This window comes from Taudactylus pleione, unplaced genomic scaffold (genome assembly GCF_031769625.1).
Source record: "Taudactylus pleione unplaced genomic scaffold, aTauple2 ptg000116l, whole genome shotgun sequence".
Taxonomy (NCBI): Eukaryota; Metazoa; Chordata; class Amphibia; order Anura; family Myobatrachidae; genus Taudactylus; species Taudactylus pleione.
This window is the reverse complement of record NW_028284518.1, coordinates 5,451,010-5,475,540: the sequence shown is the minus strand read 5'-3', so window position 1 is coordinate 5,475,540 and position 24,531 is coordinate 5,451,010. Positions and strand designations below refer to the sequence as shown.

Below are 24,531 nucleotides of genomic sequence, written 5' to 3'. Positions count from 1 at the left end.
AGCATTAAGAGGGTGTGCTGGTTCCTGTAGTGCTATTTGGAGGATTGTGGGGTACCTGCAGGTGAGTTGGCTCTCCATTTAGATATATTAATGTATATGCTATTATCATGTTGCATAACAGTATGCATTTATATGACCCAAAGTGGGTGCTATTATCACATAGTGTTAGGGACAACGGTACAGAAATGCATTGACGTGGCCTGATGCTTAAACATATCTTTGCAAATATATATCAAAGATCTCTGGATTTCTATTATCATGTAGTATTCAAATCTTATTCCTGGTCTATTGCAGTGTGCTGGGGGACTTTTTTTTTCTTTTTTCTAGTCTAGATTCTAGATTAGCCCCCCATTTCAGGCACCTTTGCAAGACTATTAAGTAGAGATGAGCGGTTTGGATTCTGTGGAATCCGAACCATTCCGAACATCGGGTATCCGAGTCCACCCGAACGCTGTTCCAGTGTTCCCCGCCTGACTCGGATTCTCGTGAGAGAATCCGACGTCAGGGCTCCTCTAGTGTAGGGCAGACTGCTATGATAGCGGTCTGCCCTACACAGATCAAAGACACAGCCGCCACCGGCAGCTGTGTGTTTGTAATAGCAGCCAATGAGAGTCACACAGACTCTCATTGGCTGCTGCACGGAGGGAGCCGGTTGGAGCTCACTCGTGAGCTCCGTCTTCCGGCTCCCTCCTCAGCACGTGACAGCAGAGCAGATTGGACGGCGGCGGGAGCGGGGATTCAGGTAAGTTTTCTTTGTTTTATGCGTGTGTGTAAGGGGGCATTAATGGGGGATATACTACTATTGGGGGCCTGCTAGTGGGGGGCATATTACTACTGGGGGCCTGCTAATGGGGGGTATACTACTACTGGGGGCCTGCTAAGTGGGGGCACTACTACTACTGGGGGCCTGCTAGTGGGGGGCATATTACTACTGGGGCCTGCTAAGGGGGGGCATATTACTACTGGGGGCCTGCTAATGGGGGCACTACTACTACTGGGGGCCTGCTAAGGGGGGGCATACTACTACTGCTGTCTGTAATAGTAAAATGATATGGATTATCCTATCACTTTACAACTAATTGTAGCTTCTTTTAATAGACGGGCTTCAGCAGGTTAGGTCGGCATTCCAGTCACACAGAACTGCAACTACAGCATAATGGGTGCAGGGTTTGTGAATCATACAGGCCCCTAAGCCAAGGAAGCCCACACCACCGCAATTAGCACTCAGATGAGGCTAGCAGAAAAAAGCTTAGAGGGCCAAACCAAATGATTCTGAGGGCCTTATACGGCCCCCGGGCAGGAGGTTCCCCATCCCTGCTCTAGCTGAACAGAATCTTGCATGACATAAGGTAGTAAATCTGGCTTCCGTGGCAGCCCACAACTACAGTCACTTGCTCCACCCCCCAGTAATAACGGACCACATTTCACATAAAACAATGGTGCCAGAAAGTACAACAAAACCCCCCTCCCCTCGTGGTCACACCACTATCCCTCTGAAGCCGCTCCGCAATCCCTGGCCACGCATAGACCCTATTACCGGAAAGTTATATGCAGCCAGAGATAGGAGACAGTAGACAGCCGGGACATACAGGAGGATCAGCGTAGACTGGGACGGACAGCAGGGATCAGAGCAGGCCAGGATGGAGAGGAGTCGTCAGTGCAGGCCGGGACGGACAGAGGCACAGCAGTCACCGCAGGCGACACTCAGCACAAGCACTCCTGTGCATGATATGAACACAACAATACTATAGGCACGAATCTCCGCGGGAGCTGATGAGGATCTGCTTCCTCCCTCACTGCAAAATCTGGTAGCCATGGTGACCTGGCCCCCGGGATTTGTCGAGCCCTGTCTTAGAGAGAGAGGGCAGAGTGATCGCACACCGTTGTAATGACGCCCACTTTTCTTTCTTAGCACACGTCATCTCCAGGAAGGGTATGATTTTTCAGTAACATCGAGAGTTATTGGAGCTGCTCGCAGCCCTTGAGGTAGACCCTACCCCGACGCAAACACTGCGTTCACTGCAGGCTGAAATCAACCAGGTGACGTGTACAATGACGATTCCATGCTAATTAAGAACGGCATTTTGATTCTCAGACACACCTGCATTCACACATCCAATCCCCCGGTTTCAAGGCCCTTCCCCTGTTACCACCCACAAATGGCTCTGTCACTGAAAGAAGCGATCAGAAGTTGTGCTACGAGCGCAGGATTAATGATCGCAGTGACTGGCTTGCGCAGTGCGACGCTTATGCATGCGCAGACAGGCGACTATCGGCCATAGCGTGCGTTCGCAGCTTAGCGACCGGGTCTGAATCAGGCCCACTGTTCCCTATAGCTCATTACAAACTAAAGTAAAAAAAAAATGTCGTAAAAATCATGCAACCACATTTTAACTTGGTGGCATATGAGCAAAACTTGAATCACTAATCACAAATTTGTTTAAAAGCACGTTACTCTTATCTCCATTCTGTCCAGATCATGACATGTATAAATGCTGTCGGAATGCATTTAAAGTTTTACTTTATCATAAAGGTGCCCATACACGGGACAATTTTTTACACGATATGGCCAGTTACGACAGGTTGGACAGAGCAATCTGAGAAAATAGGTGTATTTTGTGTGTTCTGCGACCCCGATGCGCGTCCCCGCCGTTGTCTAGTTGGATAGCAGATCAGATGGTTTTGCAGAGAGATCTACGATCTTTTGAGTACAATGTGATACACTTCTATGCATCTTATCCTATGATCGTAATGATCAATCGTACACCATTTGACCACATCTTCTGAAAAATTTTAAGGGCAATCGTACAACTCATCTTACCAACTTTGAATCGCACCGTGTGTATGGGGGCCTTAAGAGTACGTATACAGGGCCTGATTCATTAAGGATCGCTATTGCGATCGCAGCTCCATAATCACATGCAGGTCTGCTGCTAAAATATGCAAATGATTACTATCGCAATACCGTTGCACTGCCAGCATAGAGACGCCCATTGCTTCCCAATACCTCACATACGTAATACCTTGCACACATCCATACACATCAGTAACATCGAGTACCATGGGCCCCTCACGCAGAATTACAGCAGCCCTGACCTTACTTAGAAATTGCTAATCTTGTTGCACGCAGTAAGTGCACAAGCTTCGTATGCAATTGCACTGGCTAATTTATGCACGCCCATGCAACGGCGTTCAAATGGACAGACACACCTGCGTTTCTCTGACGACCCCCATCACCAACCCCAAACGCTCACTGCCTGTCAATCACTCTGCGATGCCTCTCCGTGATCACAGTGTGATCACAGTGGTGCCTTCGAGCACGCTTGCTTTAGCAATACCGATCCGCAATGAATCAGGCCCACAGACTATAATTTAATATGCTGGACATAGAGTTCATAGTGTAATATCTCTACTACATGCTTTTGCTTGTAACTTGTTCTCAATAGTTGCTCTTAGTGGGGCTGAAGTACTTACGTGCGTTTTGTGGACAGACCTTGTGATTCTTCGCACTGCGCATGCTCTGATTTCGAGTGCACACATCTCAATAGCAACTCCACTTGAGGCTGATTGTGTGCAACTAAATGCATTCGTACATAAGCCCAGTTGAGTGAGGGAGTGTTGTCAGATTTGCTATGCAAAGTTGTGCTTACTCAAGGATCCATCTAATTCCAGACTTGTGTACAAGTCTGCATCAGCCCAATTAGTAATAAACTTAGTTGCAATGATTTAAATATGTATTTATGTTGTACTCTATCACCCTCTTGTGGAATTACATTAATCTACACAAATCACCGTTAAATCTTTTAAAAAGAGAGATGTAGTCAAAATAAGGAGTCTATTCACTGAGCCTTAGGGGTAAATTTACTAATAATCGTGTTGGTCCCGATTTGCATTCTCTGGTGAAAATATAACTTTTTTGCAAATCAGGAATTTACTATCATTATACTCTGAAGATTTGTGTTAGTTTTCGGTGGTTTAATGCCGCTAATTCGGACGTTTTTTGCAATAGAAATGATATCACCATCGGCTCTATTCGGAAGTACTTTTCACTCTTTTATGCCTAAATCGGGAATTTACCATTATTCGTTTTGCTCAATTCGCCCGTTTTACACTCAAATTGGGGACTCAATAGAAGTTTTAAATCCACCACCTCCAGAGCTGCGAGTTGCATTTCAACATGCACAAATCAGCCAGTCCTGGTTCTTAAAATTACAGGGAACAAAATGAGTAGAGTTCCACTGTAATTTAAGAACCAGCATCAGGCTGCAGGGTTTGTCCTGTTTTTAAATATAGGGGGAAAAAATGCATATGGTTCCCCCTATACAGTATTTAAAACCAGCTCCAGACCCAAACCGACCAGGCTGTAATGCCACAGCCCGGAGACCCTTTCACCGGGCCTCCGTGGCCAAAGCATTCTCAGCCCAAGCCGATCAGGGGATCTCAGGGGAGGTGGGGACCCCCGAAAAAGGGGTCCCCCTCTCTCTTAACCCCAGTCTTGGTCTGAAGCCCGAGGATTTTCCTTGCATCCCTGGGCCAAATAAAGTGTGACTATTGTATTTTATCATGGAACTATAGGTACCAGCATGCCAGACATTTGGCACTTGTGGAACTACAAGTGCCAGGTGATGTGCAGCACCTGTATCTCCACTGTAAAATAAATAGTTAAAAAAACCACATCACTCACACACCATAGAAAGTAGACATTTATTGCACACCTACCACACTCACATACTTACCTGCTGCTCGATGTTCACGTCCCCTTGTCAACGTAGAGCATCCATGGATGTACCTGCAAAAAAGTTCCAATACTCACCTTTTGTCCCACGATGTTCTCAGCAGAAATCCATTATGGATGACGGATTCACTGTAAGTACATACTGAAGCATGAAGTTACAGTACACGATTGACAGCTCATGGGAATGAGCCGTCATTACTCCCGGGCCACGAGCCAATGAGTGGTGGCTTTACATTATCGCCCGTTCATTGGCTGGGAACCACATATCTCTGAATTTCTATTACCATATAGTTTTCATATATTGTTGCAGGTACAATTTACTGTACTGGGGGAACTCTGGAGGATACTCCCCTTTCTGTTTTTCTGTTTAGTATGACCCCTTCCTATCATGCACCTGAAAGAGTATTGCCAAATTGATTTGAGCAGTTTCCATTTTATGTTTACCATATATGAAATTAGGTCTCGATGGGACGGAAGTACATGTCAAAACAATATCATCAATCCTAAGATTTACACCTAGTCCATATACGAATGAGAGGAATTATGGAATAATGTATATGCACAATTGAACCATACACAGTAACACATTACTGCGTGTATGAATATGAGACATTCAAGAACTGAGCACAAATAAGTATTTTAACATTTCTATAATTTGTTTTTTTATTTTGCTGTGTTTTAACATACCACTTGGGTGGTTATTAATATTAATAAAAGTTATGTTTTACTAATAATGTTTGCAGGACATTGTGCACTCGTTGAGGGAATCTTTCTATTTTATTTTGTTTAATATAAGGTTGAATACCATGTCCAGTCCTCGGTATCCTTAAATCCTCTTAGTTGTATTATTGATCCCAGCGCAGCTGATCTCTATACAACAATATGCCTACAAGGCCCTTGATCCTTTGCGCTAGGATTGTAATTCTGAATGCATTCCGTTGTCATAGCAATGACCAATGGGAACGTCATTCTTCCAAAAAAAAAAAAAAAAGTACACTAGTGCTATGTATTGAATCAATTGTATTTGTAAAGTGCAGTTCATACAGCTACCGTGTCTCCAATAGCACTCGGCCAGATCTAGCTGAGGGTCTTTACAGACTTGGAACTTCTCTAAACTGACCGATTCCCTCATTTATATTCTGGCAGATAACTGCCACCATCCAAATAGGTTAAACTCTATACCTGGGGGACAGCTAAGGAGAAATTGCACCCAAAACGGGGTGTATTTAAAACAGGCAGGTAAAATGCAAGAAACATTTCTACCATGTGGGTACAAACCTGAAGTGGTCACCAAAGCAGCAGAGGATGTAGAAGTAATCCCTAGGATTTATTAGCACCTAAGAAACGAGAAAAAACCCAATTCAGAATTTATGAGCGGGCCTTTATTACCAGCTATAACAACCAACACAAGCTGGTGGAGAAATCCATTAATAAACATTGGTAAGTGCTACGGAAAGATCCAATAATAGGGCCCCTGCTGCCAAAATACATCTATAGGCGGGCACCCAATATCAGCACGAATTTAGTGAGGGGTGCCCTTCCCCCCTCAAAACCAATAGTGGGTATTAGGTCGAAAGGTTTCTATTGATGCGGCTTGTGTCGGTTGTAAAGAAATTAGTACGAAAAGCACAGCTAAAACTAATGAAGTAATAATAAATGTTAAAACATTCAATGTAAGAAAGTTTATTACATGTAACACGAGAAACGTTGTGTATGCCATAGAGTGCGTCTGTGGATTATTCCATATAGGAAGGACGTCTAGACCCTTAAAAATACGGCTTGGAGAACACCTGAGAAGTATACAAAAAGGGCTAGACAGCTATGCTTTAACAAATCATTTTAAGTAAATTAATAACTCTTCCCCATCAGCAATTATAGCCTTTGTTGGGATACACTGGGTTAAAGAACACTGGAGACAGAGACTTAGCTAGTCAACTGGCTAGGGCTGAAATTAAGAATATATATATATATATATGAGTTAGGTACAATACAACCAGGAGGCTTGAACCTTGATTTTGAGGTGAAATGGTTCCTGTGAGTTAGCCCATTCTCTGTGTGTCACACTACTTTTTGGTGGATTGAGACTCATATCTTTTAATTATGTTTTATACTGAGCGATTTTATATCCATGTTTATGTTTGATATTTACTATTTACTAGATCCCCACTGAACTCATGCCTCCAGTAATATAAATTTGGGTGGACGATGTATACTGAAAAGCTACACGAGTGCTCGTTGCAAACCTCAAGTCCAGGACATAAAGAACATTGTTGTGTGCTATAACAAAGTTACCTAATCAAGGACGGTGTCCCAAATGTTTAAACCTGAGAAAAAGCTAGAACCGGCCGAGTGCTATTGGAGACACTGTAGTTGTACGAACTGCACTTTACAAATACAATGGATTCAATACATAGCATTACTGCACTGTGGGGGAATTTTTTTTTTTTTGAAGAATGACGTTCCCATTGGTCATTGCTTTGACAACGGAACGCATTCAGAATTACAATCATAGCGCAAAGGATCAAGGGACTTGTAGGCATATTGCTGTATAGTGATCAGGTGCACTGGGATCAATAATGCAATTAGGAAGAGGATTTGAGGACATCGAGGATTGGACATGGTATTCAACCTTTTGGCTTACCTTGAGAAAGACCTGGGTAGAGTCGGAACGCATGGGTGCCGCAGTGAATGATGTAAACGATCTGTTCTATTATAGAACCAATATATGCCATGAATATTTTATATTTTAAATGTTTTTGTGTTCTATTAAAACGGCATTACACTATATATGCTTTTTTTTTTTTTTCTTACACGGTTTCTGATTATACTGTGGAGACTGCTCACCAGATGATCGTCTAACCTCATACAGGGGGAAGGGCTAACAATCTGACAGCATGTGAAACTATCCATGATGACTATTTACAGGATTGTATTCATATATTATCTATGTATGTATTTTTGAAGCGCTAGTGTATCCAGTTTTCAATATTGTGGTGGAGGGTAAAGACTCTCTCTTGGTAAACGTAGTATCACAAGCTGCTGTTTTGAACTTGCGCACCTGTGCACTTAATCACTATGTCTACAGTATATTGTTTTATTTCTAGTCTGTAAAATTCATCAAGTAAATAATAATTGTGCAGAAATGTGTATAAGTATTTATATCCAGCCAAGGGTGCATTAATGTATCTTCACTTAGATCTAGTGAAATATGAAATTGGAACAGGAGTGCCCAACCTTTAGCATACAACTGTATATATTAAGCAAAGAAATGTTACATTATTATTATTATTACATTATTGGTATCCAGACTATAGATAGACAATTAAAAGGTCAACAATGTCTAGATAGACACCACATGTTAAACAGGCAATAGGTCGCAAGGGACAAAAGGTTGACATGTAAAAATGGTCTACACTTATTTTTTTTAGGATTAGGGTCTTACCGGAGTGTTAGGGTTAGGCACCAGGAGGGAGGGTTACGCACTCACCGGAGGTTTAAGGTTAGGCAATAGAAGGGATGGTTAGGGTCAGGCACCTACCCAGACGGCTAGGGTTCGGCACCAAGGGAGGTGGAGGTTAGTTAGGGTTAGGCTGAAGATTAGAGTTGGAAAAAAAAAACCACGTGTTAACCATTTATGCGTTGACCTATTGCCTATCTAATATCTGGTGTCTATCTAGACATTGTCGATCTTTAACTGTCTATCTTTTATAGCACACCCTACATTATTACCGGTGATACGGACACAAACTCGTTGGTCTAGGATGAGGTGCTAATAACTACTACATTTTTATGAATTCATATGCTCAAAAGAAAAATAATGTACTGTGCTTGCAGTTACATATATTATTTGTTTTACTGAACACTTATATAATAGAACACAGACAAACCCTACATACAGAAAAGTACTACAGTTTACCTTTAATAAATGTAATGTCAGCAAAAAGTAAGTGATAAAATACACAGTCAGATATAATCATAGCATCCTGATTTCCTGAATGAGGACATTTACATACAAAGAAAAAAAAAAAAGAAAAAAAAAAAAAAAGCTTTGTTCTGCATCATCTTTAATAATTCATAACACTGTAGACGCAAAATCTTAGAGAAAGCATTTTACAGCTATTAATAAAATGCCCAACATGATAATCCTAAAGGCATGTACACACATAATGAAAAACAATGCTAGTTAAAATCATTTTGTCTTCAATTTGTCCGAGCATAAGAATCACTTCTATTAACACATCTCAGAGGTTCATTGCAGCACAGCGTACGATGTATTGAGTGCTCTCATTGGACACAACTGTATTTTACCAAGCACAAACGTCGCCAAACTTTGAAAATAACTTACATTATTTTTTTGGATTATCAGCACCGAAGTGGTGTATGAGGCTACAAAGAGACAGATGCCATTTGGCGTAAATATAGGCAATTACACAACAGGTAGATGACCAGGCAGAATTTCGCTGGGGCTATGTAATTAACCACGACAGCATCTTCTAGGAAAATCTGCAGACATCCTATTCAACTAAAATGTTCCCAAATCGAAAAAGTACATTTTATTTCCAAATCAATTGAGCCAGGCAAAAATTCCAATTCCACAGATCCATACTGAAATTGTCCATCTGTATGTGCAATCATGTAATTAAATGAATTCCTTGAACCTTGATGCTGCATTTAGTATAAAGTGCATTTGGTGAGGCACAGACAACCACAGTTTAAAGACACTAGCTTATATGACAATATTATTAGCATGGTATGGTCTTAATAAGAGGATGCCATGTAATGACATAGTAAAAGACTGAATACCTAAGGCAAAGCTGTTGTAAAACTAAAAGAAGGTTTGGACAGCCTTAAATAAATCTTATTGCAGCCAAATATAAAACCATCTAATTCTATATATATTACAAGACAATTCAAATTAACCTAGTCTTTTTTACGGAAATAAATAATGCCACAACAGCAGAAAAAAAAAGTTGAATATGTCCTTCTTATATTGCACAATATGAATTTCTAATAAACAAATGGGGAAAAACAAAATGCATAGGCAGTCATACCACAGCCGTCAGGACGCAGTTGAGCTACAGCACTCAACATGCTGTGTTACTGGGTGTTTTAAAGAAACCTCCACAACACCATATGCATTAAAACTTCAATCTATCATGGTAAGGATACATTATACTGGCAGGTAACAAGTAAATAACTTATTGCAGAATTAATCAGATGGCATTAAAAGTCTTCAATATATTGCTCTTAAAACACCACTACCCTCAAATCATTTTGCAAAAGACAAAGAATTGAGGGAACAATATTCTAAAATTAGTTTTAAAAAATGAATACACAATATCTATAAAGAATAATTTAACAACACAGTCATGCTTCATTTAGTGCAGTCAGGCTACAGTCCAGTGATGAATGAATGTTTCTACTTATGCAGAAACATTGTATTTGAGCCATTCATATCATATGCATGTCAACATTTTTCATTACCGGCTATAAATAGTACACATTTATTAAAAAAGATGATAGAATGTAATGACATGACATATTTGCACCAAGTGGTCCCTACAAATTACCACTATTGGATTAAGCCAATACATCCCCTAAAGCTAGGTACACACCTATGCAATCATTCGATAGATCTTCCGATTCTTGACCCATTCGTGAGATAATTTAAGTGTACGCACCTATGATGATCATGTTTCATTGGACATTGTACAATCACACACGTTTTATCGTACAATGTCAAATGTTCAATGCTCCCACTCCTGCAGTCACAACCTTTTCAGCAAGGTCTCAGGAGATGAGGATCACAGATGGAATGGCAGATTGCAATAGTGTGTACGCATGAATCTGCATGGTCATCTGGACTTTCAATCTTAAGTGTAATTGTAAGAAGTATCGCATCTCAGGTATGATTGTATAAGTGTGTGCCTAGCTTAACAGATATGCGTTCACTGTCCCAAATAAACTTTTCCATTATTAGGAGACAACTACATTTCTTTTAAAACAATTTAGTATAGGTATTGTAGTTTAAGTGTCAAAATGGTGAGTAAACCTATCTTCTAAATTGATACAGCGAGATAAAACCATTCGTAATACACAACATTTTAAATGTCACTTACAGTACTCCAACTAATAACCTAACTGAAGAGCATAAGAAAATAGCAGTAGCAACTATTTGACTGATGCGATCCTGTGGCATTGTTGCCATCTTTGCCCTATAATTGTGGCAAGGACTGGGGTGAAAGCAGCATGCAGACTTAGAGGGGTATTCAATATGAAAGGTTAACTTCCCTGGCGAAGTTAACGTTTCATATCGGAGTTTTTTTCTGCGTAAAGGTATGGTGCGCGCTCCCGCTTATCCCCGTTTTCAAAATAAAATTAACGAAAACCGGAAACTCCGAAGTTGGATTTGCGTAAAGTTACGAATTTTTCCTTAAAATAATTGTAAGACCCCCCTAAAGTTGTAAAAACATGGGGGAACACTATGGGTACCCCCGTTTTAGCCTTTAATTGAAAGTCGGGGCTTTAAATAGCCGCAGCAGGTGTTTTTTTCCCGACATTGAAGAAGTGATGCAGAAGAGCACTTAGGTTATTTTTTTAGGTTATTTTTTTTTGTTTTTTTAAGTGGTCCCATCAAATTTGGGGTACATGAAAATGGGTACTAGCATATTTTGATGTCCCTAAAGTAAGTTTTTAAAAATTCTGCATTTGTGCACCTGCCGCTATAATTCTATTCTAGAAAACATCTGCCGCATACTTGCAGAATAGCCCTGAACCTATTTGCCTATTGTTAATCATTTTTTTCCCATTTTTTTTGTTTTCACCCCAGTTTTTAAAATAATTTTTTGGGGTGTCCCTATTTCTTTTGTAAACTTTTTTTGACACAGTTCTTTTTTAAATGTCAATCTCAGGGGTGCAGGCTATTTTTTTTAAGCCTGCACCCCTAAACCCCAAGTCTGCACTTTTTTTCGACACCTATTCAATGGTGAAAAGTTATCACCGTTTTTTATCGAAGACTTTCCAAAAATGCGATAAGTCTTTGAAATTGAATACGGTGTAAAATTAAAACAAGTGATATTAACGCAAAAACGTTAAAAAGTGCGATATTAACGCAAAAACAATGTTATCGCACCCATATTGAATACCCCTATTAGAAGCAAGTGCTGCAAGACCATACTATAAAAGGAGAGGTTATTAATAAAAAAAATATACAATATCAGGTAAACTTACCCAACATCTGCATGGTATGTTACAATGTATAGATATGAATCTCTACTAAAGCCTATGTAATGGGAATATGAAAGTTAACTTAGCATACATACTAAAGCTAGGTACACACTGGAGTGATGTCGGGACGATATGCCGTTTCGTAACAACATATCGCCTACATCGCTCATTATGTACCGGCGATTGCGCGCTTCCACGGTCGCTAGTGATTGTCGCCAGGTTTGAGGTGCTGCACATCGAACCTAGCAATATCACTAGCAGCCAATAAATTGTTAATGAATGATGCAACGGTGATCGCTACGTCGTTCATTAAAGTCGGCCAATGTGGACGCACAATCACTGTTAACGGGCATTCGTTCAGATGTCGGAACGAATGCCCTTTGCTCCAGTGTGCCTAGTTTAACAGTGTACTAGCAAGAGCTATTGCCGATTTTACATATATTAGATATGACTGTATGAAAAGTAACATATTGCAACAAAGGAAATAAAGCAACAGCAAACTTTTATAGTCACCTGGTGGACAATAGTTTCACAGTAAGACAACAGAAGGGACTAAGGGCCCGATTCAGCAAGGATCGCTAATGCGATCGCGGCTGCAAATGCGTACGCAGGTCTGCTGCGAAAGTATGCTAATGGAAAATCACAAAGCACTGGCACGGACAACATGCAGAAGTCCACTTCGCCTCTCGCACATCCGTAAAACCTTGCAATCCAGCCAAAATGTTGAAGTGCATCGGAGCCGCTCGCAAGTTTACAGCAGGTCAGACCTCACTCATAAATTGCTAACTTTCCTGTACGCAGTGAGCACTCAAGCTGCGTATGCCATCGTAGTGGCCAATTTATGCACACCCCCTGTAACGGCATGCAAACGCACTGGCACGCCTGCGTTTCTCCGAACAGCTCCAAATGGTACTTCCTGTCAATCACTCTGCGATGGGTCTGTGTAGTCACTGCGATTGAGTCCCGATCGCAGTGGGGCATTCACACACGCAACAATCGCCCATCTGCGTACACGATCTCATCAGTGACCCTTGCTGAATCAGGCCCTAAATGCTTTGTTAAGCACAGCAGATAAACAAGGTCCCTGTGTGGGCATTCTTTACAATGGGAAATATAGACATGTAGACATTATACAAGTCACGGTGCACCATCCAGTGTGTGATCAGATAAATCCACTTTGAAGATCTGAAGTTCAGGATCATGATACTTCCTTGAGAATGAACAGTGGTGATAACTTCTGTCTGACATATGGAATAAAAAGCACCCGTTAAAGTTTGCTCATTTAAATAAAAATGCCTGTAACTCGTTGCAGTTATGAATTTGATAATCCTGATTATGATGTTCTCACAGCATTTTGTTCTTGCATACACAATGATAGAAAGCCCAATGACATAACACAAGGCAGGAAGTGCAGCACAGGGGACTGTAAACCTGCACTCTGGAGGCGGTTGTCATAGTACTATTTGCAGGACACCATGGCAGCAGGATAAATTCATTGAATATCTAACAACATGGTAGTTTAGACTAGTGTTCCTTTGTGATTACAGTAGATACATGAACCCAAAAAGTGCTACTGGAGGCTACTGATGGTAAGTGATGACCAAAAAGACAAAAAAAAAAAAATGTAGTTCACACTAAATAATTCAGCATATGTAAACGCAGAGCAGTACATTTTTAAGCAGCCAAATTCATTCTTTGAAGCCAGTAAGACAATCAGTGCAGCTGCAAAATGTTCATTTTGTCTGCATGATCAAAGGCATGCAACTAACGCTTCCTATCAATTGATGAGTTATTCTACATATGTAAAGTCTGACAAACAGATTTGATAGATTAAATGTATCCACTTCCATCTCCCCACTTTTATGAAGTCAGTATTTCTGTAAAGTCACAGAGTGGATAGTGCATACACTGAAATATAGTGTCAGATATCCCCCCGAACATGAAGTCTGAACGGTGACGTCATTCCTAAGTTGCCTCTTCTGCTGGAGCTCTCCTCTGTCGTGCGGATTTTGGTCTTGTTCTTTGTGGAGTAGATGGAGATTCTAACTCTGCAACAGAATCCGATGACTCACTATCTCCTTGCAGGGACCCACTATCACACACAAGCTCTCTGAGGAACTTGAACTTAGACAGAAATAGATGCCACACCACGTACCAACCTAAGAAGAGAATCACATTATGTTACTAAGCAATAAGCATATCCAAACAAACCAGGTGTTCTTTTTCAGTCTAAGCCATTGTTTATCAATCTTGGTCTTCAAGGGACCATAACAATCCAGGTTGAGCACAGATGATTAAATTAAAATGGGCAAAAGGTACAAATTAAGTCACTTGTGCTCAAGTACGGAAGCCTTGAGGAGCTAGCCTGGGAAACACTGATCTAACCTATAGTTAAACAAAAATGTCCAACATGATTATTTGTAATGCTCCACAAACTTCTGCTGTGTGGCACATTAGGGAAATAGGAGGGCAAAACACATTCCCAAAAGGCAAAAGTTGGGTGGGCAGTTGAGTCAATCACCGGTGGCCGATGCAGCAGCGTGTACAGTCGGATGACTGCCCGTACACATAGCCAGATGCGCCAATATATCTGCAGAGATATCGGCCATCTGCTGTGCTGCAGAGCACCTGCAATATGTCTGAACTACATCGTTCTCAGACATATAGGAGGTACACACCTGCTGACGCACTGGTTACATATATCGGCTGTTTGATCGAATGGTCGATATATGTATCCATCTTAAGTGTATACAATTCAGTTGGCACAAGCAATGCTAAGATGGGAGGCAGGAGGGTTGAACAAGGAGTGAGATTGTAGGCAGCGTGTTTAACAATTTTTGAGGTTGAAGGAGAATCTGATTGGGGTATAATTTGATTCTGCAGGTGGGAAATGGTACAGGAGCAGCCTTGGAAGCGGGCTGTAGTTATCAAGTAGGGAACCAAGGTGCCGCTTATTAGCAGATTGGGGAAGGCAAGAGAGAGTGAAAAATGTAAGCGAGGTGTGTGTGGTATAAGAGATCGACAAGTGTTAGGTCGACAATGTATAGGAGGACATCAAATGGTCGACAGGGTAAATAGATCGGCAGGTACGAAAGGATGACTGAAAAGTTAAACACCTATTTTTTTGTATTTTAAACCTAATCCTAACCCACCCCCTAGTGCCTAATCCTAACTCTCACCCTCCCCCGAGTACCTAACCCTAAAAATGTTGAAAAAAAAAAAAGGAGAGCGTGTGTTGAGCATTTTTTTGTGTTGACCACTTGTACATGTCAACCTTTTACACTGTAGAACTTGTCAGTCGATCTTTTGGCGTCGACCTATTCACGGTCAACCGTTTTACTGTCGACCTGTCATCCAGATGCCATGTGCATGTGGGGGGTGGAGTTAGAGTGGCTCAGGGATTTAAAGGAGAGGAACTAAAAATTTGAACCAGTAAGGCAGCGTTTTTCAACTAGTGTGCCATGGCGGTCAGCTCAGCGCACTTGTACTGTTCCTGTGGAGGCCAATGTAGTGTGCATATTATATTATGTGGGAGCCAATGTAGTGTGTTTTATCATAGGTCACGCACGCCGCATCGCCGGATAGTGTGCCTTGGCAATTTTAAAATCTTGTGTAGTGTGCCTCGAGTTGAAAGAGGTTAAAAATCACTGCTGTAAGGGATGTACACAATTGAAAAGGTAAGGGATGTACTAACTGACCTGAATCAATAAATAAACTGCCCTGTTTTACATAAAGACAGCTTTCCCACCTCATTTCCATTTTCACATATGATTTTTTTTTTTTCAAGCAAAGTCAGAGCAGAATAAAGTAAAGTTTATAGAACTGATCAATGTTTAAACTTTTTGGCCTTGTTTTATACATGTCACTAGAACCCAAAGAAACATTTTACTCACCGCACAGCATAAACAGCAGGACACATATTAATGTGGCCACGAAGACCAGAAATGTTAAACCAACACTCTGCCACATGTTTTCTATGGTCTGAAATATAAAACAATATTTATTGGTATAACATAATTTTCTTAACTATATAATACTTATTAAAATTAGTTCTCTTAGGTGTGTGTATATTGTTTACAATTCATATCTATTAACTCAGATTGGGTGGACTATTACCATGCACTACAGTTATTTAAAATATTCTACTTCATGCGACAATTTTCATAAATTAAACTCCTGACCGGGGCCATATCTGTGTGGAGTTTGTATGTACTCCATATTTGTGTGTTGCTTCCCCCCCCCCCCCCCCCCCGAGTACTCCAGTTTCCTCCCACAATCCCTAGGCTGTTTTGGTGGGGTGCCACGCCCTGCCTGATTTCCAAAGGGCAAGATTGCACCCTGCCCTTATGGCGGTACCACGCTAAAACAACCTGCCGGGTGCCAATCTCCCACTGACGGGCTGAAGTATCCCGCAGTGGGGGGGGGGCGGTGTACGGCATCTATTCACAGTAAGGGTTTGGGGGCAGCCCTGCATGTCCCTAAGTACTGGGCACGTCCCCAAGAGTCATGAAAGGGGGACGCGTCTTACAGACAAGCCCCCTTTTCTTGTGGCCACGCCCCCTTGACGGCCGCGCGCGAGCTAGAGTGTCATTTCTATGGTCCGGCAACCCGCCCTGCCCTGCCCTCCCCCACCATACCTAGAATGAACACTACACACTGGTAGGGTACTTGGCTACTGAATAAAAATGTACCCTGCTGTTTGTATATATGTGCACTTTGGGGTTAGATAACTTAGGGCCCGACTCAGAGTTGTACGCTATTTCCAGTTTTACGGAGTTGAGTGATCAGTAAGCCACGCATGCGTCTAATTCGCAATACGCATGCGTCAAGGTGCTTTACACTAGTCACTCGCAGCAACTTTTTATTCACAAAGTGCTCAACAGTCAGGGAGCGCTTGGGGGAGGTAAAGGGGAGTGGCGGCAAAGTATGCAGGCGTGTCGCGACCATTTTAGGGGTATCACATCCTGCGTCTGCGATCCCATACCAAAGAATTATGGCTTTTGTGTCTCAATTTCCACAGGCAGCCACTCTACGGGACCATAGACTCACTCCGCACTGCGATGATGAAATGATCAGCTCGGTATACAAATGCAGCAGCATTAGCGTAAGACTCTGAACCAGGCCCTTAGACTATAAATCTCCAAAGAGCCTGAAACCTATGTGAATAACTAATATTCTCTGTGTGCTCTGTGTAATTGGTGGTGCGATGTAAGTAAACAATAATAAATAGACTTCAGACTCCCAGGGCCTCACACTTAAACTTTGACTCTTCTTGAAGTAAATGATTGGGCCATGTAATACAATCTGTCGTGTAACACTACAAAAAAAAATAAAAATTTTTTTTTTATCCAACTTTGCAAAAGTTGGACAATGATACATTGAAAAATAATATTTGCATGATGCACTGTATCTTTTTTTAATTGTTCTGATGAAAAAATATTGTAAATAATTAGGTTATTTTAACTGCAAAATTACAACTATGGCCATATTCAATTTGGAGCGAAAAGCCGAGATCGGCGAAAAAGTTTCGCCGATGAGGTCATTTCGCCTGGCGGAAAAGTATCGCCGTTTTCAATTTCAAAGACTTTCCGCCTAGGCGGAAACTCAATGCAATGTAATAGGCGAAAAAGTTTTGCTTATGAATAGCAAGCGGAAAAAAGTGCAGAATTGGGGTCTTGGAGTGAAACGTTGCGGGAATCCCCGTGCAGCCTTAAGAGAGTCCCCAAAGATAAACTGCGTCAAAAAATTCTTAAAAAAGACTTAAGAACACCCCAAAAAATGACTTTCATTTGGGGGCGAATAAAAAAAAAGTTTGGGGATAAAGTTAAAAACTAGCGAAATAGTCTCCAGGGGGGTCCCCAAGTACGCCCCAGGTGTTTTTTTGATTGCAGGTGCCTGCAGCAGGTGGATTTTTTATATTGCGTAGTTTCATATTGAATACGGGGAATTGTGGGGATGCGCGCGAAAAAGTTTCCGCACTCAAAACACGCTATATAGGCGAAATGTCAACCAGGCGAAAAAGTATCGTGGGTGTAAAATGTATTGAGGCCCATGCTTAAAATCTTTGAATGAATGTGCCTATAATTACGACTTAACAGTGAAAACAACCTGTTATAATCAGTCCATTGGTGGGACACTTGATAAGTTATTTCAGGATGATAAAAAGGTTGTTTATAAAGAGTGTTTATTAAGATCAAATTTCAAAACACATAAAAATATAAAGAGGCCTAATTGGTCTTTTTATGCGGAGTATATTCTAACATGGGACACTGGAAAATTAAACCTATATCACTTATGTCCACTACAGGGGGCGTGGGGGAGGGGGGGGGGGTAAACCACCCTGAATCCCTTAACAAATAAAGCTATGTGCATGTACACATTTAACATTGCCCCTAACGGACAGTGGGGGAGTGGTGACACCTTTGTGCCCGAGACCACCTGCACAGGTAACCACACCCAAAGTGCCAGTCTGGAGCAGGGATACTTCCCTCCAAAACTAAAGCCAGGTAAACTTTAGGTGATCCATTGCACGATATATCATTCTGATGCAGATCGTAAAGATACATTGTGCGGGTCATATAATGTGTACGCCTGGGATGGGAGTTCCAGTGAATAGATGCTATGCGCACGGCCTCTATTTACACTGCGGTGAGAGCTTGGAGGCAGCCCAGCATCTCTGCAAGTACTGGGCATGCCCCCTACAGTGATGAAAAGGGGGCTCGTCTCAAGATCATGACCCCTTTTTGAGTGACTACGCCCGTATTTCAGGGGCGCACACAGAAGTGCCATTTTTAGATAGCCGTCCTGCCTCCTGTCTTTCCTAGAGTGAACACTACACCTGTTAGGACAATTGTAGGGTCAAGGCCATGGCAGAAGTGGAACTAGTTCTGCCTACCAATTCAGGTGACTGAACGCAATTCCACCTGTTCCGGCCCACTTTACCCCTGATGCAGCAAGCCCCTTGCTAGGCGCTCACGCTCCACTCGCTACGCCCCTGTCTGGCACGGAGCAGCGGGGCTTTAATTCTTGCACTGCTGGAGCGCTGGGAGCTAGGCTCCTCATCCCCAGCTATTGGCACTCAGTCTTGCAGCCTGGGACTATTTTCCGACTGCAGTGCCCTTTGTGTACAGTCCCACGGCATAGCAACGGTGATGATCTGTCAAACAAGAATATGTATTGAGAGAAAAAAATTGTGACAAATGACTTTCGGAGACAGAATATTGGGTATATCGAATGACAAAGTTGGTAGTGTATGGAGTAAAACTTCTTGATTGTTTAGTTGCCCAGAAACATTGAGCTGGCTGATTAGATGAAAAAGTTGTCAGTGTGTGGCCAGCTTAAGAGTGGTTAAACTACATAATGATTCACTACACGAGGTGATGATAAAGACATTAACAGAATATGAAAATGGATTGGATACACAAGCACCTATTAGGGGTATCGGTTGGCTCGTTTTTAAGATCAATCCTATAAAATTTGAACAGATTTAAAATGATAATTTTGGGCACATATAACCCAAGAAAAGTTATTTGGCTTTAAGTTTTAAAATATACTACACTGGCCTTTATAGACTTATTTTATTCCCACCAGAGTTTAGCTGTGACCAATCACACTTAGCAAAGTCTTGTGGCACACGTGAAAATCACCGTAGTATCCGGATAAGACTAGCTCTCCTCTACAGAACTTGTACAAGCCAATAAGATTTCAGTTAAGACCAGTGAACTGTTTATCTGTTGCAACTTCTGATGAAACCGGGGAGCATCTTTACCCGGAGAAACGCGTCAAGGCAAAATACTTTTTATTTCACTCGGATACATTATTTCTTCCTCTGGAACATACATCATTTGACAGCCGAAGGAAATTGTGCGCAAAGGATATTTTTCCTTTCAATAGCGCAGCCCAAGATGGAGTGATTTCCGTTTAAAACACACCGGACAACACCTCAGCTCCAAGCCGCACCGCTACACGTGAGTATCCCATTTACTGCCATGATCGCTGTCAGCGGCAGCCATTCGGGATTTCGGGAGTGACATAGAGGATAACAGGTGACTGTCTTTTATTCCGTTGACAATGTGCTGCCCAATGGCCTTCATTGCTGTCTTTAAGGATATACATTCCTTTGACAGAGGATATATACCTCCTGGACCAGAGGATTTTTATTTCAGGGAGTGGACTTATAGTAGAGCCCGATAATGTGGACACACTTTAGGAGAGGGACTTTATTAGCAGTTCTGTATTTCATCTCATTGTGTGTTCCTTTATCCACATATCCCCAATAAATTGTACTAGTTTTATGTAATAATTTGTATCCGTGTGATGTTAATGCACTTTTTTACTGACTCATTGCAGTTTTGAATAAATAGGTTATTGTAAATTGCGGTTACCTGATTAAACTAGCGCTCCATACAATTTATGGGCAGAAGTAACCTTCACTAGCAATCACAGGACTGATTTCTTTGGAGATCTACATCTCATGTCAGCCATCAATCCCTCCTTACAGCATAATCAGAAGTAACACAGCGCACATGCGTGAGGAATGTCCAAGGTTTGTTGACTGGTCATTTATGTGCATTGTATATAGGTCTAATGGGATCTCTGTTATTCAAATGGTGGTTGCATCATGAACTGGTCAAATGTTTACTTGTGAATTTGGTGATTCATTATGTCAATTGTATTATCTATTGTTTAAATTGTTTTGTTTAGTGGTCACATGTGGGTCCGTTTATTGGCCAAACTGGTGCAGCTTCTTGCAACTGGGGATTGTTTACTGGTCAAATAAGTGTTGTGCAGAACATTGGTCATAGTGACTGTATAAGGTAGGTATGGCCAGACTTTTGGACTCAGTGGTCTACTCTAAAGGCCGAAAATCTTTGTGATCAAATAGGGACATTTGGGTTTGTCGTAATAAAAAAAATAGAAGGGGGATGTGGTCTCGTGGATTATCCTGTAAAAATCGGGGTGGTTGGGAGGTATGCTTTTTTAGGGCTCTGAGCCAAGGAAACAAACTAACAAAATATTTCAGGTACGTACTACAATTAGTAAACCAATGCCCACAGTATGAGAAATAAAGATTGGTTGTAAGTAATTGCTGCATGCAACAGGGTTTTAGTCACACAGCTGGTATAGAATTGAACAGTGAGCTGATAGCTCTCTCACCCCACTCTTAGGGCCTGATTCAGCAAGGATCGCAACTGTGATTACGCACGCAAATGGACGATTGTTGCGTTCTGCACATGCATCGCAGTGCGCGAACCAACCACTGCAATCGGCTCTGTAATCGCAGTGACTACGCAGACCCATCACAGTGTGAATGACAGGAAGTGCTATTTGTGGGAGGTGACGGGGGTGGTCGCCGAAATGCACGTGTGCCAGCTGTTGTATGGGCGTGGATACATTTTATCTACTGCGATGCCATACACAGCTTGAGTACTCACAGCGTGCGACAAGGTTAGCAATTTCTAAGTAAGGTCTGACCTTGTGCAAGAGTGCGTGAGGCTGTGATGGTACTCCATGTTACCGATGGTTTTGCAGTCTTGCTAAACATTACAAATGTGTGTAAGGTAAGGTGGGTGTCCTTATGTAGTGCCTTGATGGCATAGTGATCGCAATGGATTAGCATATCTTCGCAGTGAGACTGCGTGCGTAATCGCTATTGCATTCGCAGTTGCGATCCTTACTGAATCAGACCCTTAGTCCACACAATATGCCATCTTTTGATTATCTAGATTGTTAGCTGAGAGGCGCTGTGTCTCAGCGTAGCTGTAGTTAAAGACACAGGAACGCTGTCTAGCAAGGTGCGCGATCTTGGGTACACTGTGTCCCGAATGCATGCAGAGTGAAGCTGCCGGTGGTGGTGGAGAGGAACCGCAATGGCCAGGTGTAGGTCAGCCTCAGCCAATAAGAATCAGCCTTAATTTTTATTGGCTATCGCTGTCACACGTGACAGCTGACAGGAACAGCCGCGGCTGGCTACAGCACAGCAAGCCAATAAGAACCAGACTGATTCTCATTGTCTGCTGCTGGACATTGCTTTAGCCACCGCTGGGATAAGGGATCACTTTAGGCCGGTAAAACCTGGCAGCCATATGCTGCTAAATAGGGACGTGAGGAAAAAAAGTAATGTAAGTAACAAAAAACAACAGCAAGGTACAGTACGCTTATCACATTCATCAATATACACATTGTGGGTCTGATTCAGTAAGGGTCGCTATTGCATTCGCAGCTATTTCATATGGAATGCAGCAGCGAAAATATGCTAATGCCTTACATAGATCAGCCAGCAAAAAGATGTCCACTGCTGCTTTCTCATATCCATCCAACCTCGCACTGCTGTGTATACATCGGTACCATCAACACACATCAGCCCGTTACGCAGCATTTACACCATGTCTGACCAGCCGCAGAAGCTGCTTGTCTCGTCGCACACAGCGAGTACTCAAACTGCGTATGCAATCGTAGTGACTAATTTACGCACGCACATGAAGCGGTGTTCAAATGGACAGACACGTCTGCGTTTTTCCAACCACTCCATCATCACCACCACAAACGCTCACAGCCTGTCACTCACTCTGTGAGGAGTTCCTCAATGCGTCCGTAATCGCAGTGCGCTTGTAGCGTACGCGCAGTAGATAATGATCGCTCGTACGCTGCTGAATCAGCCCTGTGTTTTAACCCTTAACTGGTGCACGCTACTTATGTCACATAACTGGTCTATATTAATTTTAGGCCATAAGTGGAACTTATCCTCTTGGATAAAATTTAATTGCTTCTTAATTTTTGTCTGGATATGTTTTGGAAGGGAAATTGTGTTGTACACGCAAACTGCAATACAAAAAGGTCTGTTACTGACTATACCAGTTAAGGGTTAAGCATCCCCTGCATTAGCTGGACATTTGCTGACTGCTGTATGAAGTGCAGTCACTGATGTAATGCGAAACTCATTTTTTCACTTTCAAAATCAATCTTTGTAACATGTTCACAATTGTTCCTGCCAGGAAATTACATTAAAAAAAAAACAATGAAAGAAGTGGAAAAGTAGTGATACATAAACACGCTGTTAATTTTGCAAGTAATATACTCAAAAAATAACTGCATATACATTGTTCATATATTTTTAGTATTCTTTAAGGACTACATAATATAAGTGTTCTGCTACTGGTGATATGTCCATAACCCCACTAAAACATCAGCATTCCCCAATGACCCAAGCTTTTACCTGAAGGTTAAACAAAACAATAGCCATATTTGATTATGTCTACACGACACATATACACAGATATCTGAGTGACATAATTTTTTTTATTCACTTCACTATGTCACTAGCCTAGAAAGCATCTGGTTAGCAGAGGCCTAAGCACTACTTTGTCCTCATTTATAATTGTTTACTCACAGTTTGTGTTTGTAGGTTGCCTAGCAACTAAAACTCAAGTGCAATAATTAACTATTTTCTGACTGTCTGATAAAGCATGTAGTGTTTTCTAAATGATATCTGGAATTATTCTGGGGTTCCCAGGGATTTGGCACATGCTGATTCATTACACTACACTGGCACACCTCACAATCTTACACAACTGGAAGTGCCAGTTTATGTCATTTTCTGGTGTGTATTCAACTTGTGCTTCCAGCCCATTTAATAGATCAGGCATCACTACAGTACCATTGTACTTTTATCAATGTGATAAGATGAACACCATATGCAGATACATGAGAGAGTAGAGGCATGCAATGTAACAAATATATGTATTCCTCACACATATCATACTGCCTGTCTGTGTATGGGTGGGGAAGGAGTTTCCGGAGACTAGCTGCTGACCCCAGCCTGGGAATATACTGAGTCTCATTGTTTAGTGCAGACTGAATCATAGAGCAGCTGAGGGAAGGAGGATGTGTTTCAAAATGCCCTTATCTATACAATGTATTCTGCGTTATATTATATTTGTCTGGTGACATCATTGTCACTGAGAGTGACATAACTAGTCCAGACATCTGTGCAGCCCACATACACCGGTATGTAGTCTGTAGCTATGCCCTTGGAAGTCAATCTGTTCCAGTCACTGACAGGGGTCTGTCCATACCAGCAGCACCGGCTGAGGCCCCAGTGAGAGCCATAGCTAGTGCCTGGTATAACGCTGCGTACATGTTACCTGTGCTCCTGCTGCTGTCCCAGGTAGTAGCAGACAATGCAATGGACCTGTCCAGGGCCCCGGCCGCTCACAGCACGGTCACCGCATGGCCCCTCCTTCGCACGCACACATTGGTGCCAAAGTCGACGGCGGCCAATCAGGCATCTGAAACGCTATACGACACGCCCACTGTCCGTCTCCTCACTGCTGGGGTGGGTGTAGCAGTAAGTACTGCGGCAGCTGCACTGGGAGGCGCCTGCGTGGTGTAGATATGTGCAGCAAGTGACCAACTGGTGGCGCTGTGAGGTGTGTGACTGTGACTGTAACAGGTTGGTTACTGGTACAGTATCAGACTATCAGTATGTTGTCCTACTATACAGCACACACTGTACACGGCCGACACAGTCAGTGCAGTCTCTGTTTTATCAGCGTGATAGAAGTTCCTGG

At 42.1% G+C, this 24,531-nt stretch overlaps 1 protein-coding gene across 1 annotated transcript; it reads right to left on the bottom strand.

The window, feature by feature from the left end:
- Nucleotides 1-8,646: 8,646 nt before the first annotated feature.
- On the bottom strand, nucleotides 8,647-24,178 carry SMIM13 (small integral membrane protein 13). The gene is made up of 3 exons (XM_088471651.1): nucleotides 24,106-24,178; nucleotides 15,856-15,943; nucleotides 8,647-14,121 (listed from the first exon to the last, which is right to left on the bottom strand). The coding sequence occupies exons 2-3, from the start codon at nucleotides 15,929-15,931 to the stop codon at nucleotides 13,928-13,930; spliced, it is 270 nt and encodes an 89-aa protein (XP_088327777.1). The 5' UTR covers nucleotides 15,932-15,943; nucleotides 24,106-24,178; the 3' UTR covers nucleotides 8,647-13,927.
- Nucleotides 24,179-24,531: the final 353 nt, after the last annotated feature.